This window comes from Pleurodeles waltl, chromosome 1_1 (assembly GCF_031143425.1).
Source record: "Pleurodeles waltl isolate 20211129_DDA chromosome 1_1, aPleWal1.hap1.20221129, whole genome shotgun sequence".
NCBI classification, from domain to species: domain Eukaryota; kingdom Metazoa; phylum Chordata; class Amphibia; order Caudata; family Salamandridae; genus Pleurodeles; species Pleurodeles waltl.
Window position 1 is genome coordinate 463,973,379 of NC_090436.1, and position 19,293 is coordinate 463,992,671.

At 46.9% G+C, this 19,293-nt stretch overlaps 1 protein-coding gene across 1 annotated transcript in view; it reads right to left on the reverse strand.

Annotated features, from left to right (window-relative positions):
* EDIL3 (EGF like repeats and discoidin domains 3) overlaps positions 1–19,293 on the reverse strand; it is a 1,526,861-nt gene that overhangs the window by 1,313,093 nt on the left and 194,475 nt on the right. The window contains exon 2 of the mRNA XM_069224820.1: positions 9,729–9,794. Coding sequence (XP_069080921.1) covers positions 9,729–9,794 — 66 coding nt within the window. The remainder of the gene's footprint in view (positions 1–9,728; positions 9,795–19,293) is intronic.

A 19,293-nucleotide genomic window follows, 5' to 3' on the forward strand; every position in this document is an offset into this window, starting at 1 on the left:
TTGGTCTTGTTTTGTTTAGATAAATATTTCCTATTTTTCTAAACCTGTGTTGTGTCATTTTGTAGTGTTTTCATTGAGTTACTGTGTGTGTTGGTACAAATACTTTACGCCTAGCACTCTGAGGTTAAGCCTACTGCTCTGCCAAGCTACCAAGGGGGTAAGCAGGGGTTAGCTGAGGGTGATTCTCTTTTACCCTGACTAGAGTGAGGGTCTTTGCTTGAACAGGGGGTAACCTGACTGTCAACCAAGGACCCCATTTCTAACATTGGTGATCAGCGGTCGGGATTTGGACTTGTATTTGTGCCTGACATACAGTGATTAAGTGTACACTACTGTTTGAGTTCAGACCACTACGTGACCACATACTACTAGTCTTGTGATTTTTGTTTTTTTCTATTTGGACTGTTTTTGCTCTGCATTCAGTTTCTTTTTTCGCTGATCCGGTGATTGACTTTTCTGGAACTTCATTTAAGAACTTGCTTTTCTGCATTTGGAACTTTGCACTCTTTTAACCTTTTATCATGTCTCTACTTGGAGATGCACCAGTTGAAGCTGTTTTTGACCTGAAGCAATTGGATAGTTATAACAAGGCTCAGCTAAAGCAGTTTTGTAAAAATTTTGGTTGTCCCATTAAGAGCTCTTCCAAGAAGGATGAGCTGAAAAAGGCGCTGAGGGCCTGGGTGACAACCAGAAGCACTGGAGGGCACACTGAGGATGAGGAGGATGAGGATGAGGAGAGAGAGCAATCAGTACAGAATGGTATATTGGGGGGGGCTGTTATTCCCAGGGAAGGAGTCTCTAGGGCAAGTAGCAGTGTATCCTCCAAGGGTCTGACACCTGAAGAGTTACAGGACAGACAGGCAGAGAGGGAGTACCAATTGGAGTTGAAAAAGCTCAGTCTAGAGGTGGAACAGAGAAAGCTGGCCATTGAGGAAAGGAAGTTAGCCATGGCTCATGAGCTCAGTTTAAAAGAGATAGATCAGAGGAGTCAGTCCAGTAGAGATGGTGGCAGCAATCCTACAGTGCAGCCTGAGAGAAGGGTACACATCCCAAAAGACCTTGTGAGGGATTATAAGAGGGATGATGATATCTGCTTGTGGTTCAAGGGTTATGAGTCAGCTCTCCACATGAACCTGGTCCCTGAAGCTCATTGGGGGGCAGCCCTGTGGAAGCATTTTGAGGCAGAGGGGAGGGACACACTGACAGCCTTAGGGGATGCTCAGGATCTCACCTACCCTGTCATGAAGGAGGCCTTACTTACCAGGTATGGTCTCACCCCTGAGCAGTACAAGGAGAAGTTTAGATCCTACAAGAGAAAGGAATCCCAAACATGGTTGGAATGTGTTGATTCTTTTTGCAGGTCACTGGATGGTTGGGTGAAGGGCAGTAAGGTAAACACGTATGAGGGGCTTTACAATTTAATTGCTTGGGAGCACTTGTACAGTTTATGTTTTCCAGAGCTGCGCCAGCACCTCATTGACAGCAAGCTGACTGACCCCAGGAAGCTTGCACAGGAAGCGGACCGCTGGGAGAGCACCAGGGTCCAAAAGAGGTATGGGGGAGACCACGCCAAGGGTGGGCAGGGTCCCTCTCAGAAGAAAGGGGGGGGGTAAGGGCAAACAGGGGGAGTTCTCTAAAGGGCCCCAAACTGATCCCCAGGGTAAGGATTCCCAACCCCCCAGTGAAAAGAAGCCATGGTTGTCCAAAGGGAAGCCAGTGGCAGGTGGTCCCCCACGTAAGTGCTATGCATGTGACCAGGTGGGTCATGTGAGGGGGGACCCCAAATGCCCCAGAAGTACACCAGCACCCACTGGTGCACCGTCCCAGGGTTTGGCCAGTGTAGCGCTTGGGGAGGAGTTGGTTTCAGGTGGGTGGGAACCAGCAGAAATGACCCTTGTCTCACTAGGGGACAGTGAGATGGTCCAGAGAAACCTAGTGTCTGATAACACTAAGAAGTACAGGCAATGGGTGACCATCAATGGACAGAGGGTGGAGGCTCTGAGAGACACAGGAGCCAGTGTGACTACAGTGAGGAGTCACCTGGTGTCTGAAGAGCAGATTGATCCCCGGGTACTTCACCAAGTAGTTGCGGTAGACAACTCTGAGCGCCTCTTCAGAGTGGCGCAGGTTCCCTTTGAATGGGGGGGGGTCTCAGGTTCCTGGAAAGTAGCTGTGAGTCCAACCATGCCTGTTGATTGTTTGCTAGGTAACGACCTGGAGGATTCCCCTTGGAAGGAGGTGGAACACAGGTCTCACTTGGAGATGTTGGGTCTGCCTGGGTGGGTATGCGTATCCACCCGGTCTATGGCAGCCAATCAGGGTAGTCAAGAGCCCCTGGAGCCTGAAACAGTGGCCCAGGGGACCGCCAAGAAGAGGAAGGGCAGGGGGCGCGGGAAACCGGCCCCAGAAGTTCCCACGGTCCGGGAGGAGGCAGAGCCTGAGGGTGATGCCCCGGAGCCTACAGGGGAACAGGTGGCTGAACTGGGGGAGGTCCCTGAGCTGTCACAGTGGCAGCAGGAAGGGGGACCCACCAGGGAAGCATTCTGCACAGCGCAGAAGGAGTGCCCTACTCTTGAGGGGCTGCGGCAGCAGGCTGCAGCCCAGGCGGCTGGCGAGGCGCCAGGTACTCACCTGATTTACTGGGAGGATGGCCTCCTGTATAGTGAGCCTAAGGTTCCTGAGCCTGGGTCAGCTCGTATGCTGGTGGTACCCCAGTGCTTCAGGGCCTTCCTACTGGGTTTGGCTCATGATGTGCCTTTGGCAGGACATCTAGGGCAGGACAAGACCTATAAGAGGCTTGTCTCCCACTTTTACTGGCCCTTGATGCACAAGCAGTCAGCTGCTTATTGTAGGTCTTGTCAGATTTGTCAGGCAAGTGGCAAGAGTGGGGGGAAATGCAAAGCTCCCCTCCAACCTTTACCTGTAGTCAGTACTCCCTTTGAAAGGGTAGGAATTGACATTGTGGGGCCTCTGGATCCCAAGACAGCCATGGGCAACAGGTTCATCCTGGTCTTGGTGGACCATGCCACGCGGTACCCAGAAGCCATTCCTCTAAGGACGGTCACTGCCCCCGTGGTGGGACGTGCCTTGATGGGGGTTTTTACCCGCATGGGGTTCCCCAAGGAGGTGGTATCTGATAGAGGTACAAACTTCATATCCACTTATATGAAGTCTCTGTTGAAGGTGTTTGGGGTAACCTACAAGTTCACCACCCCTTACCACCCCCAAAGTAATGGTCTGGTTGAGAGATTCAACGGCACCTTGAAAGGCATGATTCAGGGCCTGTCAGAGCCCTTGAGGCGTAAGTGGGACGTCCTCTTGCCATGCCTTCTGTTCGCTTACAGGGAGGTGCCTCAAAAGGGACTTGGCTTTAGCCCCTTTGAGCTCATCTATGGCCACCCTGTAAGGGGACCGCTCAGTCTGGTGAAGGAGGCTTTGGAGAAAGCTCCTAGTAAACCACCCCAGGATGTATTTAGCTACATGCTGGCACTAAGAAACCAGACTGCCCGCTTCAGGAGTCTCGCTCAGGAGAACCTGGAAGCAAGGCAGGAGGATATGAAACGGTGGTACGACCAGAATGCCACTCTGGTTGAGTTTCAGCCTGGACAAAAAGTGTGGGTCATGGCACCAGTGGAGCCTAGGGCTCTCCAAGATAAGTGGACTGGGCCTTTTGAGGTGGTGGAAAGAAAGAGCGAGGTCACCTATCTGGTAGACTTACAATCCCCCAGGAACCCTTTGAGGGTCCTACATGTCAACCGCCTCAAACCACACTTTGAGCGAACTAAGCTATCCAGGCTCCTAGCGACAGATGACGGGGTGGAGGAAGAGAGTGAGCCTCTTCCTGACCTCCTGTCCGCAGGAGAGAAAGATGGGTCTGTGGAGGGAGTGATCCTCTCCCCCTCCCTGACTGAGGAACAGCAGAGGGACTGTCGCCACGTGCTGGGACAGTTCGCCTCGCTGTTTTCCCTGATCCCAGGAGTCACACACCTGTGCACACATGATGTGGACACTGGGGACAGTACACCTGTTAAACATAAGGTTTACAGAGTGACTGACAGGGTCAGGGCTTGCATTAAGGAGGAAGTCTCCAAAATGTTAACCCTAGGGGTTATTGAGCGCTCCAGCAGTCCTTGGGCCAGCCCAGTGGTCTTGGTCCCAAAGGCTGCTGCTCCTGGTGCCACTCCAGAACTTAGGTTCTGTGTGGACTACCGGGTTCTCAATGCGGTCAGCAAGACTGACGCACACCCCATCCCCCGAGCTGATGAGCTCATTGATCGGTTAGGAGCTGCCAAGTACCTCAGTACGTTTGATTTAACATCTGGGTACTGGCAGATTGCCTTAACTGAGGGGGCAAAGGAGAGGTCAGCATTCTCTACCCCAGATGGGCACTTCCACTTCAATGTGATGCCCTTTGGGATGAAGAACGCCCCTGCCACCTTTCAGAGGTTGGTCAACCAGGTGTTGGCAGGACTGGATGAGTTCAGTGCCGCCTACCTGGATGACATTGCTGTGTTTAGTTCCACATGGGAGGAACACCTGCAACACCTCTGGAGAGTGTTAGAGGCCCTGCAGAAGGCAGGCCTCACTATTAAGGCGAGCAAGTGCCAAATAGGGCAGGGTTCTGTGGTGTACTTAGGACACCAGGTGGGGAGTGGCCAGGTGGCACCCCTACAGCCTAAAATTGATACGATTCTGGCTTGGGAGCCTCCCAAGACCCAGACTGAAGTGAGAGCCTTTTTAGGTCTCACAGGATATTACCGAAGGTTTGTTAAGGGATATGGTACCATTGTTACCCCCTTAACTGTGTTGACTTCCAAGAAGCAACCCAAGAAAGTGATCTGGACAGAGGCTTGCCAGAACGCTTTTGATGCCCTGAAGGCTGCCATGTGCACAGCACCTGTGCTGCAGGCACCTGACTACTCCAAGGAGTTTGTTGTGCAAACAGACGCCTCAGAGCATGGTATTGGAGCAGTACTCTCACAGCTTAATGAAGAGGGCCTAGATCAACCCGTAGCCTTCATTAGCAGGAGGTTACTACCCAGGGAACGTAGGTGGAGTGCCATAGAACGCGAAGCGTTTGCTGTGGTCTGGGCACTGAAGAAGCTAAGACCCTACTTGTTTGGGACTCACTTCCGAGTTCAGACCGACCACAGGCCCCTCAGATGGTTAATGCAGATGAGTGGTGAGAATCCAAAACTGTTGAGGTGGTCCATTTCCCTACAGGGGATGAACTTTACGGTGGAACATCGTCCTGGTACAGAGCACGCCAATGCTGATGGTCTGTCCAGGTTCTTCCCCCTTAGTGATGAGAACTCCCATGAGGTTGGGTAGTTGCTCCCCACTTTTAGCTGGGGGGGACACGTGTTAGACTTTTCATCCTTGGCGTGGTCTCCCTTAACTTTTTGCCTCTGTTCCCCAGGTTGTTGATGTGTGCTGGACTCTGATTTTATTGTGTTTGTTACTCTGGGCACTTTACCACTGCTAACCAGTGCTAAAGTGCAAGTGCTCCTGTTTAAAATGTGTACGTAATTGGTTCTCCATGATTGGCATATTTGTTTTACTGTTAAGCCCCTAGTAAAGTGCACTAGAGGTGCCCAGGGCCTGTAAATCAAATGCTACTAGTGGGCCTGCAGCACTGGTTGTGCCACCCACATAAGTAGCTCTGTAATCATGTCTCAGACCTGCCACTGCAGTGTCTGTGTGTGTATTTTTACACTGTAAATTCGACTTGGCAAGTGTACCCACTTGCCAGGCCTAAACCTTCCCTTTTCTTACATGTAAGGCACCCCTAAGGTAGGCCCTAGGTAGCCCCAAGGGCAGGGTGCAGTGTATGGATAAGGTAGGACATATAGTAATGTGGTTTATATGTCCTGACAGTGAAATACTGCTAAATTCGTTTTTCACTGTTGCAGGGACTGTCTCTCTCATAGGATAATATGGGGGCTACCTTTAAATATGATTAAAGCGTAGATTCCCCTAGAGAGTAGATGGACATGTGGAGCTTGGGGTCCCTGAACTCACAATTTAACAATACATCTTTTAGTAAAGTTGATTTTAAGATTGTGCGTTTGAAAATGCCACTTTTAGAAAGTGAGCATTTTCTTGCTTAAACCATTCTGTGACTCTGCCTTGTTTGTGGATTCCCTGTCTGGGTCAGTTTGACAGTTGGGTTGTTTTTCACCTCACACCAGACAGTGACACAAAGGGAGCTGGGGTGTAACCTGCATTTCCTGATTAGCCATCTCTGCTAGGAGGGAGGGGTGGAGTGGTCACTCTCATCTGAAAGGACTGTGCCTGCCTCTAACAATGCCGGCTCCAACCCCCTGGTGTGTGTCTGAGGCCTTGCCTGGGCAAGGCAGGATTTCACAAGTAGGTGTGAGTCCCCTTTGAAGAAAGGTGACTTCAAAGACTAAAATGGGTATAAGAAGGGCACCCAAATCTACAGACTTCAGAAACACTTCTGGAATCAAGAGGAACCTCTGCCTGGAGAAGAGCTGTTAGCTGAGGAGGAAGTGCTGCCCTGCCTGTGACTGTGCTTTGTGGAGCTTTCCTGCAGTGCTGCTTCTGCCAGAGTAAGAGGGCAAAGACTGGACTTTGTGTGCCTTCCATCTTGAGAAGAAATCTCCAAGGGCTTGATCTAGAGCTTGCCTCCTGTTGTTTGAAGTCTCAGGGACAGCAAAGACTTCTCTCTGCCAGCACCTGGAGCCTCTGGAGAGACTCCTACTCTGCCCTGTGGTGCCCATCCAGTTCCTGGGACCCTGAAAGGAGAAGCTGGCAGCCTAAAGACAAGAAAATCCACGCACAGAGCGCCGTGCGGGGAAAAGATCGACGCGAATCCGATCGGCGGCTGAAAAACGACGCGCCGCCAGCTCCGCGGCTGAGAAACGACGCTCGCAGGAAACGCGACCGAAGAATCGACGCACGGAGCAGGAGAAACGACGCGCAGCATCGCTGACGGAGGCTGGGAGATCGCAACCTGCGCGGCTGGATCGTCAACTCATCGTGCGGCTGGATTTTTGACTCGAGTACCGCCGTGCGGAGTTATTTTCGACGCGCGCCCGCCCGTGCGGTGTTATTTTTGACGCACACCAGGTACATTTTCACTCTAGCAGCGCTAGTGTGTTTTTAAAACTACTTAAAGACTCTTTTTGATTTTTAATTAATAACTTGACTTGTGTATGGTGGATTTTTGTCGTTTTGGTCTTGTTTTGTTTAGATAAATATTTCCTATTTTTCTAAACCTGTGTTGTGTCATTTTGTAGTGTTTTCATTGAGTTACTGTGTGTGTTGGTACAAATACTTTACGCCTAGCACTCTGAGGTTAAGCCTACTGCTCTGCCAAGCTACCAAGGGGGTAAGCAGGGGTTAGCTGAGGGTGATTCTCTTTTACCCTGACTAGAGTGAGGGTCTTTGCTTGAACAGGGGGTAACCTGACTGTCAACCAAGGACCCCATTTCTAACAGGAACCTTTTGTGACCAGAGTACCTTTCTGATGTAAGAACTATATAAAATGATCTAGCCCTGTATGCACTATGAAATCAATGTGGTAAACGTATAAATAATGTTTTACATAACCTAGTCCACCTCCAATTTTATTTTACCTGAACTCTGAAACAATACACATGGGTCCGATTTTCTGCAACATAAGGCAAAACAAATATAGACCAGAAACCTGAAAACATTGGTTTTGACAATTTATGCCCATTACTCTGTCACTTCATCAACCACTAACACAACGAAGAATATCATAGTGATCTAGGCCACTGACCCTAGAAGTCTGGTCATGCTATCTAAACCACAGGTCCCTGCACTCCATAGCATGCCTTGCATGCCATCTGTACGAAAATACTGTCATAGCATGTGTCTCTGTGCTGACTCCACTATCATCGTCATCTCACTGTGTTTTTATTTTTGCTAACCATTTGTGAGGACCCCTTACGCAGGGGGACCATTGTAACTGGAACGTGGTGCTTCCCATGGACACCCCTTGAGTGTTCCCTGAGAGGAGAGAAGCTCTCCTTGGTCTCCCTACCAACCCCATTCTCTGACGGGAATAGTGCGCCTTGGCCCACCAGCACAAGTACCATTTTGGGGTGCAGTGGAATCACCAAAGTGAGGTGCCTATTGGCATCCCCATGTGAATTAAAACCAGCGGCTTGGGACTCACGTTGACCCCTTTGAGTTTATTTGTTTTTCTTCATTGAGTGTTCGGGATGTTTGCTAATATGTTGAGCACACAATTCTGCAGTGCACATTGGGTAATGGGACCATGATGAAGCATCATTTTCTGAGCCTCCTTAAGGACCCTTCAAAGGTAGCATTCAGCTCTTGGTCTGCTTACACTGATAAATGTGGCGGTGTGGAATAGACTGACTATGATTGCAGTGGTAGCCTTGAACACAAGATGTCACCATACCCCATTGATGTCGGGGCATAGGTACTCCATGGCACTCATGGATAGCAGAAGAGGTAGAACAGATGGAGGACCTTGACAGCAAGAATCAAAAATTTTCAGCACAGTAATTGCAAATGAACATATATTGCGGCCGAGAAATATATCACGGTCACCTTTTCCGAAAAAAGGCTAGTTGGTGAGGATAGATAAATCTATATTATTTCATAGTATCCCCTTGTTGTGCCCTAAGAAATGCTGAATAGCTGCTTGAATTTCAAAGCACTGAAATGTTAGAAGTGTGTGGAGGAGGTTCAGAAGAGACCTGCACTGAACTAATTAAGATGTCGAATGAATTGCTATTGATTATTTTCAATGAGAACTAATGTAAAGAACAACATACAAAAGCGAGCCAAGTAGGCCAATAGAAGTTGTTTTGGAGTGAAAGGAACTTGAAGAAATACAAATGCAGGAAAATAAGAATGCAGCAATTAGTTAAGTGTTACAATGCAATAAGTCCTCCCTTCACAAGACTAATCCCAAACTAGTGTCGGCATGTACAGGTCTTCTGATAATAAATGCATCAAAATAATTTAATAACCAATTCTGATAAATACATTTTCTTCATAAATGTCCTTTCAGGGTTGTTTTAAGTCTACATCTTCATCTAAATCATTCCAAAATAAATACCCCACCATGAAGGCACATTCTTCACCTAACTCCTTCCCTCCCCGGCACCGCTCTGAGATCTTTCTCTTCACCATCCGAATTCTAATATTTATAACCAGTTCCGAAAGGGCAGTGATTCAATTGATTACTTCTGCACGGTGATGCCAGTAACTGCTGCAAGCTTACGGGCAGCAAGGACTACAGCTTATTACAAAATCTACCGTGTGTGCAAACAGGCTCTACCCATGCCAGTAGAGATTCTATGAGGTGATGCTCAGCACGCTGGTTACGGTCATATCAAAATGGCGGGTGTGGAGATGTGTGCTAAGAAGAAAGAAACAACACATCTCTTTCTGTGACTGGAGCAGAACCACTTGCATAACAGTAGCCCCCTAGCCCCTGCGGTGTGGGGGGTGGGGACGAAATCCGTGGGAAGGGGCTCAGTACAGTACACCTTGCAGAGACAGGAGGCCGCTGGTCTGAAAGCTCCTGACTGGGTCAGGGGGCCCCCTTCATGTACTTTGCAGGGGAGCCCCCTCAAATGTTGTTACCCCACTGAGCGGAACAGACACCATGTGCTGTTTTGCGTGTAAGATAATGGTACAGCGCCTCTACTTTGCTTTACTGCTGTTGGAATGAGAGAAAGATATTCAAGGTAACATCTTACCGCCCTCGGAACCATTGACATCCGCCTGCAAAATACTGTGTTGCAATGCATGGTCCGACGTTGAGCCTGCAGGGGATGAAAAGAGAAAGTAATGAAGACATCCATCTTTTCAATGCCCAAGTCATACACTGACTTCCGAAAGAACATGCACATTTATCGATTAGAGTTTTTTTAAAAGAATATTGTGCACTATTTGTCACAGTAACAAGTTATACTGCCTTGCACCTAGCAGCGTACAATACACTTATACATACATGTTAGCCATATACATGCTGCTGAACAGAGTATGTCCCTTCCATTTTTGGCAAGCTGTCTACTACAGGGTACTTCGACATGGAACTCTGATCATGGACATTACTTTGAGCGAGACCCCAGTCTTCATATCTAACTAACACTATATGGATAACAACGCCAGACAAGGAGCTCCAAAATCACCAGTTTAGACACTAAACAGCATTACAGGACAGAGAAAACAAGAAAACAAGCTTTCTCAGATATACCCACAAAGTTCTGGAAAAACATTCACTCCAGCATCAGTAGTGCACCAACCCCGCTACAAATCAGGATGAAACTGAAAAATCATTTCTTCAAGGAGCACTACCTCAGATAGGCTGACTTCTCACCCCTTGCACTTGCTCTACCTCCTACCTCTGCCCCCTCTGTCCATGTGCCTCCACTGCCACTTGCACCCTGCGCAGTGCTTCATTGCTAAGTTTACACTTACATACATACGGTGTAAAACATGCATGAAGTTACAGCTTGGAAACAATCTTCAAGTGTCCTATTTAAGGACGTGGGTAACACCAATTAATTGTGCGCATTCGCAAGTCTATGATCTGCTGGAATGCAATGTAATCCAATGGGAAGTGTTTTAGATGAAATTGCACAGAGGTCACCCAAGTGTGTCGTCAGAAGATGACATAGCAGGGTACAGCACATTTTAATATCTTCATGAACACGATTTGTGAGCTATTTTTTCTGCATTGATTTACCTCTACCGTATAGGTACTGCTAGGTATTGACAATTGAGAAGTAGGTTTTATGGAATCAGAATTAGTGGCACTTATTTTTTTAGGTATACTAAGTCACAGTAAAATTCTGTTTACGCCAGCCTAATCTCAAGTAATTTCCAGCTCTTTCACGTTATGATCATGATGTGAAGTGCTCAAGATCACACTGCTAAACTAGGTTCTATTAATGAGATTTGATTCATATAAAATTGGGAGTACAGGAACAATGTTAAATTAAATGCGAGTGACTGCTGCGGACATTATGCATGAAACTATGCTTTCTTTGCACAGATTACAGCCATGGGTCAAAAAATAGAGGTGAGGGACTTTTTAATGCAAAAATAACATAAAATGAAAGATCGGCATTTCACATCATAACAAACATTTGACTGATTTTTGGTGAATTTTATCTCATTCCCATAAAGGAAATGACACTCATTTTGCAAGACCCAAGTTATACCCTACTCCATTTACTACAAAATGTACAAAGGCAGTGCATTTCAGTAACTCGTGTAGATTTCAGAATGTAAAGCATCATCAATTGGGCACTCTATCATCTGAAGCCAAACATCATGTTAAAATGGTGCATGTGCTGCCCTCTAGGCTTTTACATATTGTGTTTTATATGCTTGGACTCCATGCTAGAATAACCCCTCCTATACCCCTACAGTTGGATTTACATGTGGTATTAGCTGCCCTTGCTGCATAATATCAAGATATTGCAGGTCACTGAGGAGTTCCATGACTATATAAAGCAACAAGGCTAACAGCAGAGTTCTTTTAAAAGGTTATAGAAACTCTAAGAACTCTGGGGTAACTTGCAATATCCCCATCATGTATGGCAGGGACGCTTTATTACTTATAATACAAGATCACAGCATCACTTTTTCCACAAACTACTTGAATGCTTGTTGCCTAGCTCTTCCAAATGAAAGAGTCAGCATGTTTCAAACATTGACAATAAAAACAGAATGTTGCAAAAATAAACACATAAAAAAAAACTAAATCTGCTAGATGTTTGTATAAAAAATATATTATTAAAATCAGTTTAACAAGTTTTTATTTAAAAAAAAAGGTGCATTAACGTTTTTATTATCACTTAAGGAATGCAAAAAAAATAGACACATTGCCATAAATATCTAATTTCTGCTTGTACAGATAGAAAAACAGAGAAGAAGAAATTAAAGCAATGTTTTATGTTAGTACTTTAAACAGCTGTTTTAATTATGTGTCCTGACTAGACCTGCCTTACCCCTCGCTTCTGGCTCTGGTAGCAGGCATTGTGATGTCAGAACTCAACTCTAATAGATTTTTTACAGTTCAGTTCTGACATCATTTCTTTATGATGGGCGACTAGCAGTGTCATAAGACGCCTAATATATAAAAAAAAAAAGTAGAGAGGGGTTTCTAAACAGAGATTGCAGAATCCCATATTTTATATGTGGGATAACATACCCCCTCCCGTACATTTTAAGGATATTACAAGTCACTGAGGAGTTCCATGGACATATAAAGGAACAAGGCATAAGTCAGAGGCAAAGTTCCTTTATAAGGTAAGAGATCTCTAAGGTGATTTCCAGTATTCTTTTATTGTAAGTCTGATATTTTATTCCTAATAAATCCATGATCACACTATCACCCTTCCCTCAGACCTTATAAATCTTTGAAATGTTATTCTTTTATTTCCATTGCACACAAGACGAATAAAAGCAGAGGCTGCCTGCAATATGAAACATCAAAATCAGTCGATATTTTTTGCAGAAAGGTACCAGGGTCAGTTTAACTTAAGTCAGGCAAAAAACATATAACTCTGCCTCTGAATTTGTGTAAACATGCAGAGATTTTCTTTTTTAGTGGTGTACAGCACGGAAATAGACACTGGTTGCCATAAATGCCTCCTTTATGTTTATCGCTCTATTATAGTTCGGAAGCTCCGTCATTTCTCTATTACACGTGACATCACAAGTCACATGTAAGAAGGAAATAAAGACGGCTTTTCAGTTTTCGTGTATGATATAACAATAGTTACAGTTGTATTTAGATGCACACATGCGTCTGCGTCTCCCGTGTTTGGTCAAGGCTCATATTAAAATAATTCCATCTTCCTCAAACTCAATACACAACGTACAGTGATGAAGGAAATCTGCCAACCGCACAGCACCATACACTTTGCAGTACCTCGACCCCACACCCAAGGAAATTAAATGTTCATTCACACGGCCAGCGGGTATACTGTAAGCGCTATAATGCTTCCATTTTCTTACGATAATGGCATTACTCCTAGTCCTACTCCCTCGCCTTCCTTTTAACCAATGAGGCCTCCCGCCTCCCCCCTAGACCCTCCCTTCCCCTTTCAAAACCCCCCCCCCACCCTTATCCCCTCCTGTACAAAAACCAAGCCCAAGCTGCAACTCGGACAGTCCGTACCAGGAGGGAACGGAAAGGAAGGCGAGGGAGTAGGACTAGGAGTAATGCCATTATCGTAAGAAAATGGAAGCATTACCTCCCGTCCCTCCCTCGCCTTCCTTTTAACCAATGAGACATAGCAAGAAAACACACAGGAGACGGACATCGAGTTGCAAGACCTCTACGTAACATCCTGCACCAAGATCATCCCAAAAACTACCTCCTAGAGGACAAGACCCGGTGACCTAACACCGACTCCAAACTGCCCAAGTCAGACAGCCTGTAATGACGCACAAACGTCGAAGGAGAAGCCCAAGAGGCGGACCTGCAAATTTCCACCACAGACGTCCCCTGAAGCTCCACCACTGTAGCCGCCATGCCTCTGGTAGATCTCCCCTGAATCCCTTGAGGAGGAACCACCTCTTTCAAGGAATAGGCCAATAGAATTAAAGAGCTCACCCACCGACTCAAGGAAGCCGTGGAAGGTTATTCACCTCTGCGATCCGGACCAAAAGAAACAAACAGTGAATCCCCTTTACGAAAAGGAGCCACCACCCGCAGATACTCCAACAAAACCCTGCGTACATCCAACGAACGCAAACGGCTCGTGAAAAATCTTACAAAAAGGAAAGGAACAAGCCCATGCCCCCAATTCCCCCAACCGACGAGCCGAAGTAATGGCAACCAAAAAGAACGTCTTCAAAGATAGATGGCGCAAATCACAGACCCATAATGGTTCAAAAGGGGCTTCCGTCAACACATCCAAAACCAAGGACAGATCCCATGAAGGAAAAGAACGTACCGGGCGAGGAAATAAATCAATAAGCACTTGAAAAAATCTAGGCATCAAGCGCCCTTCATCCCGAAGATTACGCCATGGACCTCTGAAAGCCTGAATAGCCGCCCACTGTACCCGAAGAGAAGCCACCGACAACCCTAAATGAGCACCGTCCTGCAAGAACTGCATCACCTCACAGATAGAAGCGCAGGTAGGATCCAACTCACGACTAAAGCACCATGACGAAAACACCCACCACTGTCGACCATAAGAAAGCAAAGTGGAACGGCTCCTTGAAGCCAGTAAGGTAGAACCCAAAGCCACAGGTACCCCCAGACCTGTCAATCCCCGTCGTTCAACTTCCAGGCCGTCAAGTGCAACCTCCTCAATGACCCCAATGGGAGGAAGGGAGATTCCAGGGGAGACGGACAAAGGGGCAGAGGCCACATCCTCCCGGCCGCCATCAGCCACAACAACGGGAACCAATTCGCCCTCGGCCAAAGAGGCGCAATGAGGATAACCCTGGACCCCAGATCCCTCACTCGTAACAGAAACGCCCTGAGCAGTTGAAAAGGAGGGAACGCATACAAAAGGCCCTGTGGCCAAGGACACGACATCCCGTCCACTTCCCATGCCTGGGGACACCGAAACCGGGAGCAGAAGCGATCCACTTACGCATTCCCGGCGGATGCAAACACATCCAGCACTGGAAGACCCCAAAGCCGAACCAGATGCCGAAACAGAGACTTCCGGAGAGAGAAAAGTTGAGAGGAAGGAATCACTCTGCTCAGCAGATCCGCCCGAACATTCACCACCCCCCGAATGTACGTAGCCCTGAGAGAAGGAACCCACTCCTGAGCCCACACAAAAATCTCTCTGACTAAAATGAACAGAGCCCTTGACCTGGTCTCCCCTCGCCGATTGACATAAGCCGTGGCCACTAAGTTGTCTGTGCGAACCAGAAACGCTGATCTCCTCAGGGAATCCTGGAAATGGACCAGAGCCAGGAATACTGCCCTCAATCCGCGCCAATTCGACGACCGACTCGCTTCCCGAGGGGACCAAAACCCCTGAACCTGAGCCGACCCCCTCCATGCCCCCCAACCGGAGAGGCTGGCATCCGTCGTCACCACCACGGCTCTCAGAGGTGATAAAGACACCCCTACCCTCAGGTGGACTGCATCCAACCACCATTGAAACTCTCTGTGAATCAATCCGGACCCTGGAACCCAGTCCTCCACCTTCTCAAGAACCATGTCCTCAAGCACAGGAGATGGAAACGTGCCCAAGGAACCAGAAACATCACCGATGCCAAACGACCTCTGAAGGCAGACGAGTGGGACGTACTCCTGAATCTGGAGGAACCCTCACAAAATCTATGACATAACCATTGTTCACAATGTCTAGAACCCAATGATTGTTTACACTGTCCTCCCAAACTGAAAGAAAGTGACTCTGTCTTCCCCCAACCGGCCCTCTGCCAGGCCCACAGAGATTGTCAGGACCCCCTCTTGAAACCACCCCGGGTCGCAGGAGCCGACTTCATAGGCGAAAAACGCGGCTGGAAACGCCGTTTCCTAAATTAAAAGGATTTAGCATCCCTAGTAGGAGAAGATCTGGAATGCTTCTTCCACCCTTTACCCGAAGAAGAACCCCCTTCATACGGTAAGGCATGCTTCCGCTCCTTAAATGCCTTGGAAAGCATGGATGGCAATTGTTCACCAAACAAGCTACGACCTACAAACGGCAGGCTCAACAAGGCTGCCTTTTCCCCTGGATCCACCTTCCAGGAACGCAACCAGAGGGACCTACGAGCCCCAAACAAAGACCCAGACGCCGGAGCCAAAGTACGGACCACATCAGAAGACACATCAGCCAACTATCGGGCCTGCTGCTCCATACCAGCCAGGAGCTCCGAACATTCCGCCCCTTCCTGTACAGCCACCGCCAGTTTATCAAAGTCTTGTACCAATGACTGGGACGCATAAGCAGAATAAAGACCTGCCCTCAGCACCAGATTCTCTGCAGCAAAAGCCCTCTTAAGACCCGAATCCACTTTACGGTCTGTGGCATCCGTAGGCACACAATCCTCCGGATTGACTGCCGTTTTGCCAAACAGAGTAGCCAAAATAGAATCCAGGCGTACTGAAGGAGGTAAAACCTCCTCACCCTCACGCAAGTAAAGTTTCTGAAGGAAACGTGGAACCTGAGCCTTATCCACATCCTTCCACACACGAAACACCATATCCTTCACAGGTCCCTGAAAAAGGCATGGCAAACTTCGAAGGTGTCTGATATTGAGGAAATAAAAGAGAATCCGAGTTTGTAGGTTGAAACACTGGGAAACCCAAATTGTCCCGAACATGTGCCATCACTTCCCACATTTCGTCTCTGGAAACATATTTCCCCCCAGATGACGTTGATGGGGCCTCATCCTCACTCTCCGACGAGGACTTCCTTGCCGCTATCGATGAGTGCGCAAGCTTAGGCTGACCAGACCTGGCCACGCCTGCCTGCAGTGCCCTGGTAACAGCCACCTCAACCAAATCCTGCACCACCTCTCCGGACATGAGGGGAGTACCCCTGCCTGGCAACAGTGAGGTCTCAGGGCAACTACCTCGGCCAAAATCATAAAAAAAACACGGGCAGAACGCCCGTCCTACCTGACGAGCAGCTCAAAAGCGAAGTCCCTCAGTTCCCCGCGGCTCCGCGGCGCGGAAACCCGGAAACCGACGCCCCAGCCACAGAGGGCCGGCAGACTCCGTCAGCCGGCCCCCAGTACACGCCTCCCGAGCAGCCCTGCTGCTCGTCAAAGACGCGACCCAGCCGGCGGACTCCTCGCGGAGCTCCGCGTCCCGAGGAGTGCCTCCACCGATGACCTCCAGGCCCCGCCGTGCAGGTGAGAAAGGGAAAGAAAACCATCTAGCGTGGGCTAGACAAAAGAACAGGAGGGAATAAGGGTGGGGGGGGGTTTTGAAAGGGGAAGGGAGGGTCTAGGGGGGAGGCGGGAGGCCTCATTGGTTAAAAGGAAGGCGAGGGAGGGACGGGAGGTAATGCTGCTGACTGCATGCTACCTACACACGGCGAGCACTGATGATAGATAGCTCCTGACCCTAGACCTGTTCATATAAGCATGCCAGTCTGTACCCATTGCTCCATAGCAGTCATCTCAGACCAGCACGTGTGTAACTGTGCACCCATGAAAGGTCACCCAGTGGCATCGACTGACAAGGGTGAATGCGCGTGACTGGAAGCACAGAAGTAAACTGGATGGCTCGGAAGTTTCCTATTTTACTCTTTCCACACAGATCCCTCCTCGACTGGAGGCTGTGTAGTATTCTTTTAGTTTTTTTTAATGTTTAATGAAACACTCCAATTAATATAATCCTATTCATTGATGTTCGGTACTGCCCGTACAACGTAAACAACAACTTCACAACTCAACAGTTACCTAGAACCACTGTCCGAGTTTGAGGGATTTAATTGGTATGGATCCTGCCAGTGATCGGCATTGGCAGTGATAAACAACAGACATTGCAATCAATTCCATCAGGCCATATATTAGTGCCTCTATCAGTCTCGAATACAATGCAACGTGAAAAACCGTAAACAATTGAAAGTGATATATTCAAATATTTAAATATATATTACATTTTAGTTACAGCTGGTTAAACATGTATCAGAATTAAATACAATATTTTATTACTCGCATTACATTCATTATTGTTACGTATGCTTCATTGCGTGGGTTACCTATCATTATTCACATGTCCTATTAATAACACTGCTCTAAGTCTTCACTTTTAAAATTCAATGAAATCATCAAACTAGAAAAAAAAAAATTCTGGCCACTGCTTTAAAAATTACTTTTTTTTAATTTTTCAACGAAGTTTATGTCAGAAATTAACTCAATTACAATTTTCATTTTTACAAATTTGAGAAGGATGTTTTCTTTTGGAGCATTAGTTACAATTAATAATTGTCTTAGTGACCATCTCAAGGTTTTACAAAGTTATAAGTCCACACACATATATATGTTGCCTTTTAAATGCATTTTCGGTTTTGATTCACAGCATCTCTTTTCGGTGTTTTTTTTAAAGTTTATTTAGAGCATTCAACTAATATATATTTCCCTAAGCCGAAAATAAAATAGAAGAAAAAGTTCCTCTTTGTCTCAGATGTTTCAACTCCCACTGTGCATCCTGCATTTTTTTTTTTTTGTGTGTAAAATGTCTCTTCTGATATTTTAATTTCTGAACGTTCTATTCTTTTACAAATCGCTTTTCTTCTCATAAGAGAGTCCCTCAAGGAGAAGCGAATCAATTTCGCATTGTTTACTTCTTAGTTCTCCTAGTGCTTAGTACATTGCAAAATAGAAATCAAAATGTTCCAAAGATTCTGAACGTGTTCAGCTTTTCTTGGTGGTTTGATCGCTGTTCCTCCAACCTTGTCTTTGCTCAGCCATGCAATTTTTCAAGCTTACAACTATTCACATCGGCAATGCGTAGCTAATAAAGAAATATCTGATTTTACCAAAACAGTTTTTATAAACTCAGTTATATCAAGGAGAAAGAGGATGGGAAGGTAGCCATGTAAACATGGCTTGTTTCTGCATAACCACCCTAGTAGGTGTGGAGGTGAACACACAGTTTCGCAGATGTTGCACTAAATATCACCCAATCACATGGTCTTGAGTCACTGATCTCTAAAACAGGAGCTCAATTGCTTGGAAAGAATGAATCATACATCAATAAATGTTTCTTTAAAATATCCAAGGATTGCTTATTGTGCAAATTACCAAAATAACAAGTTAACAGAGTCCTATCAGTGGCTAACATAAGCCCCGGTAGCCCCTTCGGTGTGGGCGGCCTCTGAGGTCCAGGAGCCCCCTTTAGCAAAAGTGGTAGGTGGAGGGCTGGCGAGTGGGGGTCCCTCCATGTACTTTGCAGGGGCCCCACCTCATGTTTTGTAAATCCACTGAGGCCTATGATAATAACCTCAGACCTTTGGTAGTAAGAAGTCACCTATCACTTTTCCGACATTGCCATCTCAGACATAGGCACAGGTTCAATAATCATCTGGTATTATTCTTGCTATGGAAATTGTAACATCCATCTTATAATGCTACTTTAATCAAAATACTCCAAGGTTTTGTATTAAATACTAATTTTGTTCAATGTTTGACAGTGACATGCTAACCACTTAATACACTGAAATATTGGATGCAGAACTTCATCACACTGACCCAACACCACTTCACCACTTTAAAATAAATGCCCAATAAAGTCTGAGGTGGGTGACAATGTAGGTAATACAAAAGCCCCACACTCATGGAATAATAAGGAGATCACCGAGATTGGATTGGATGATG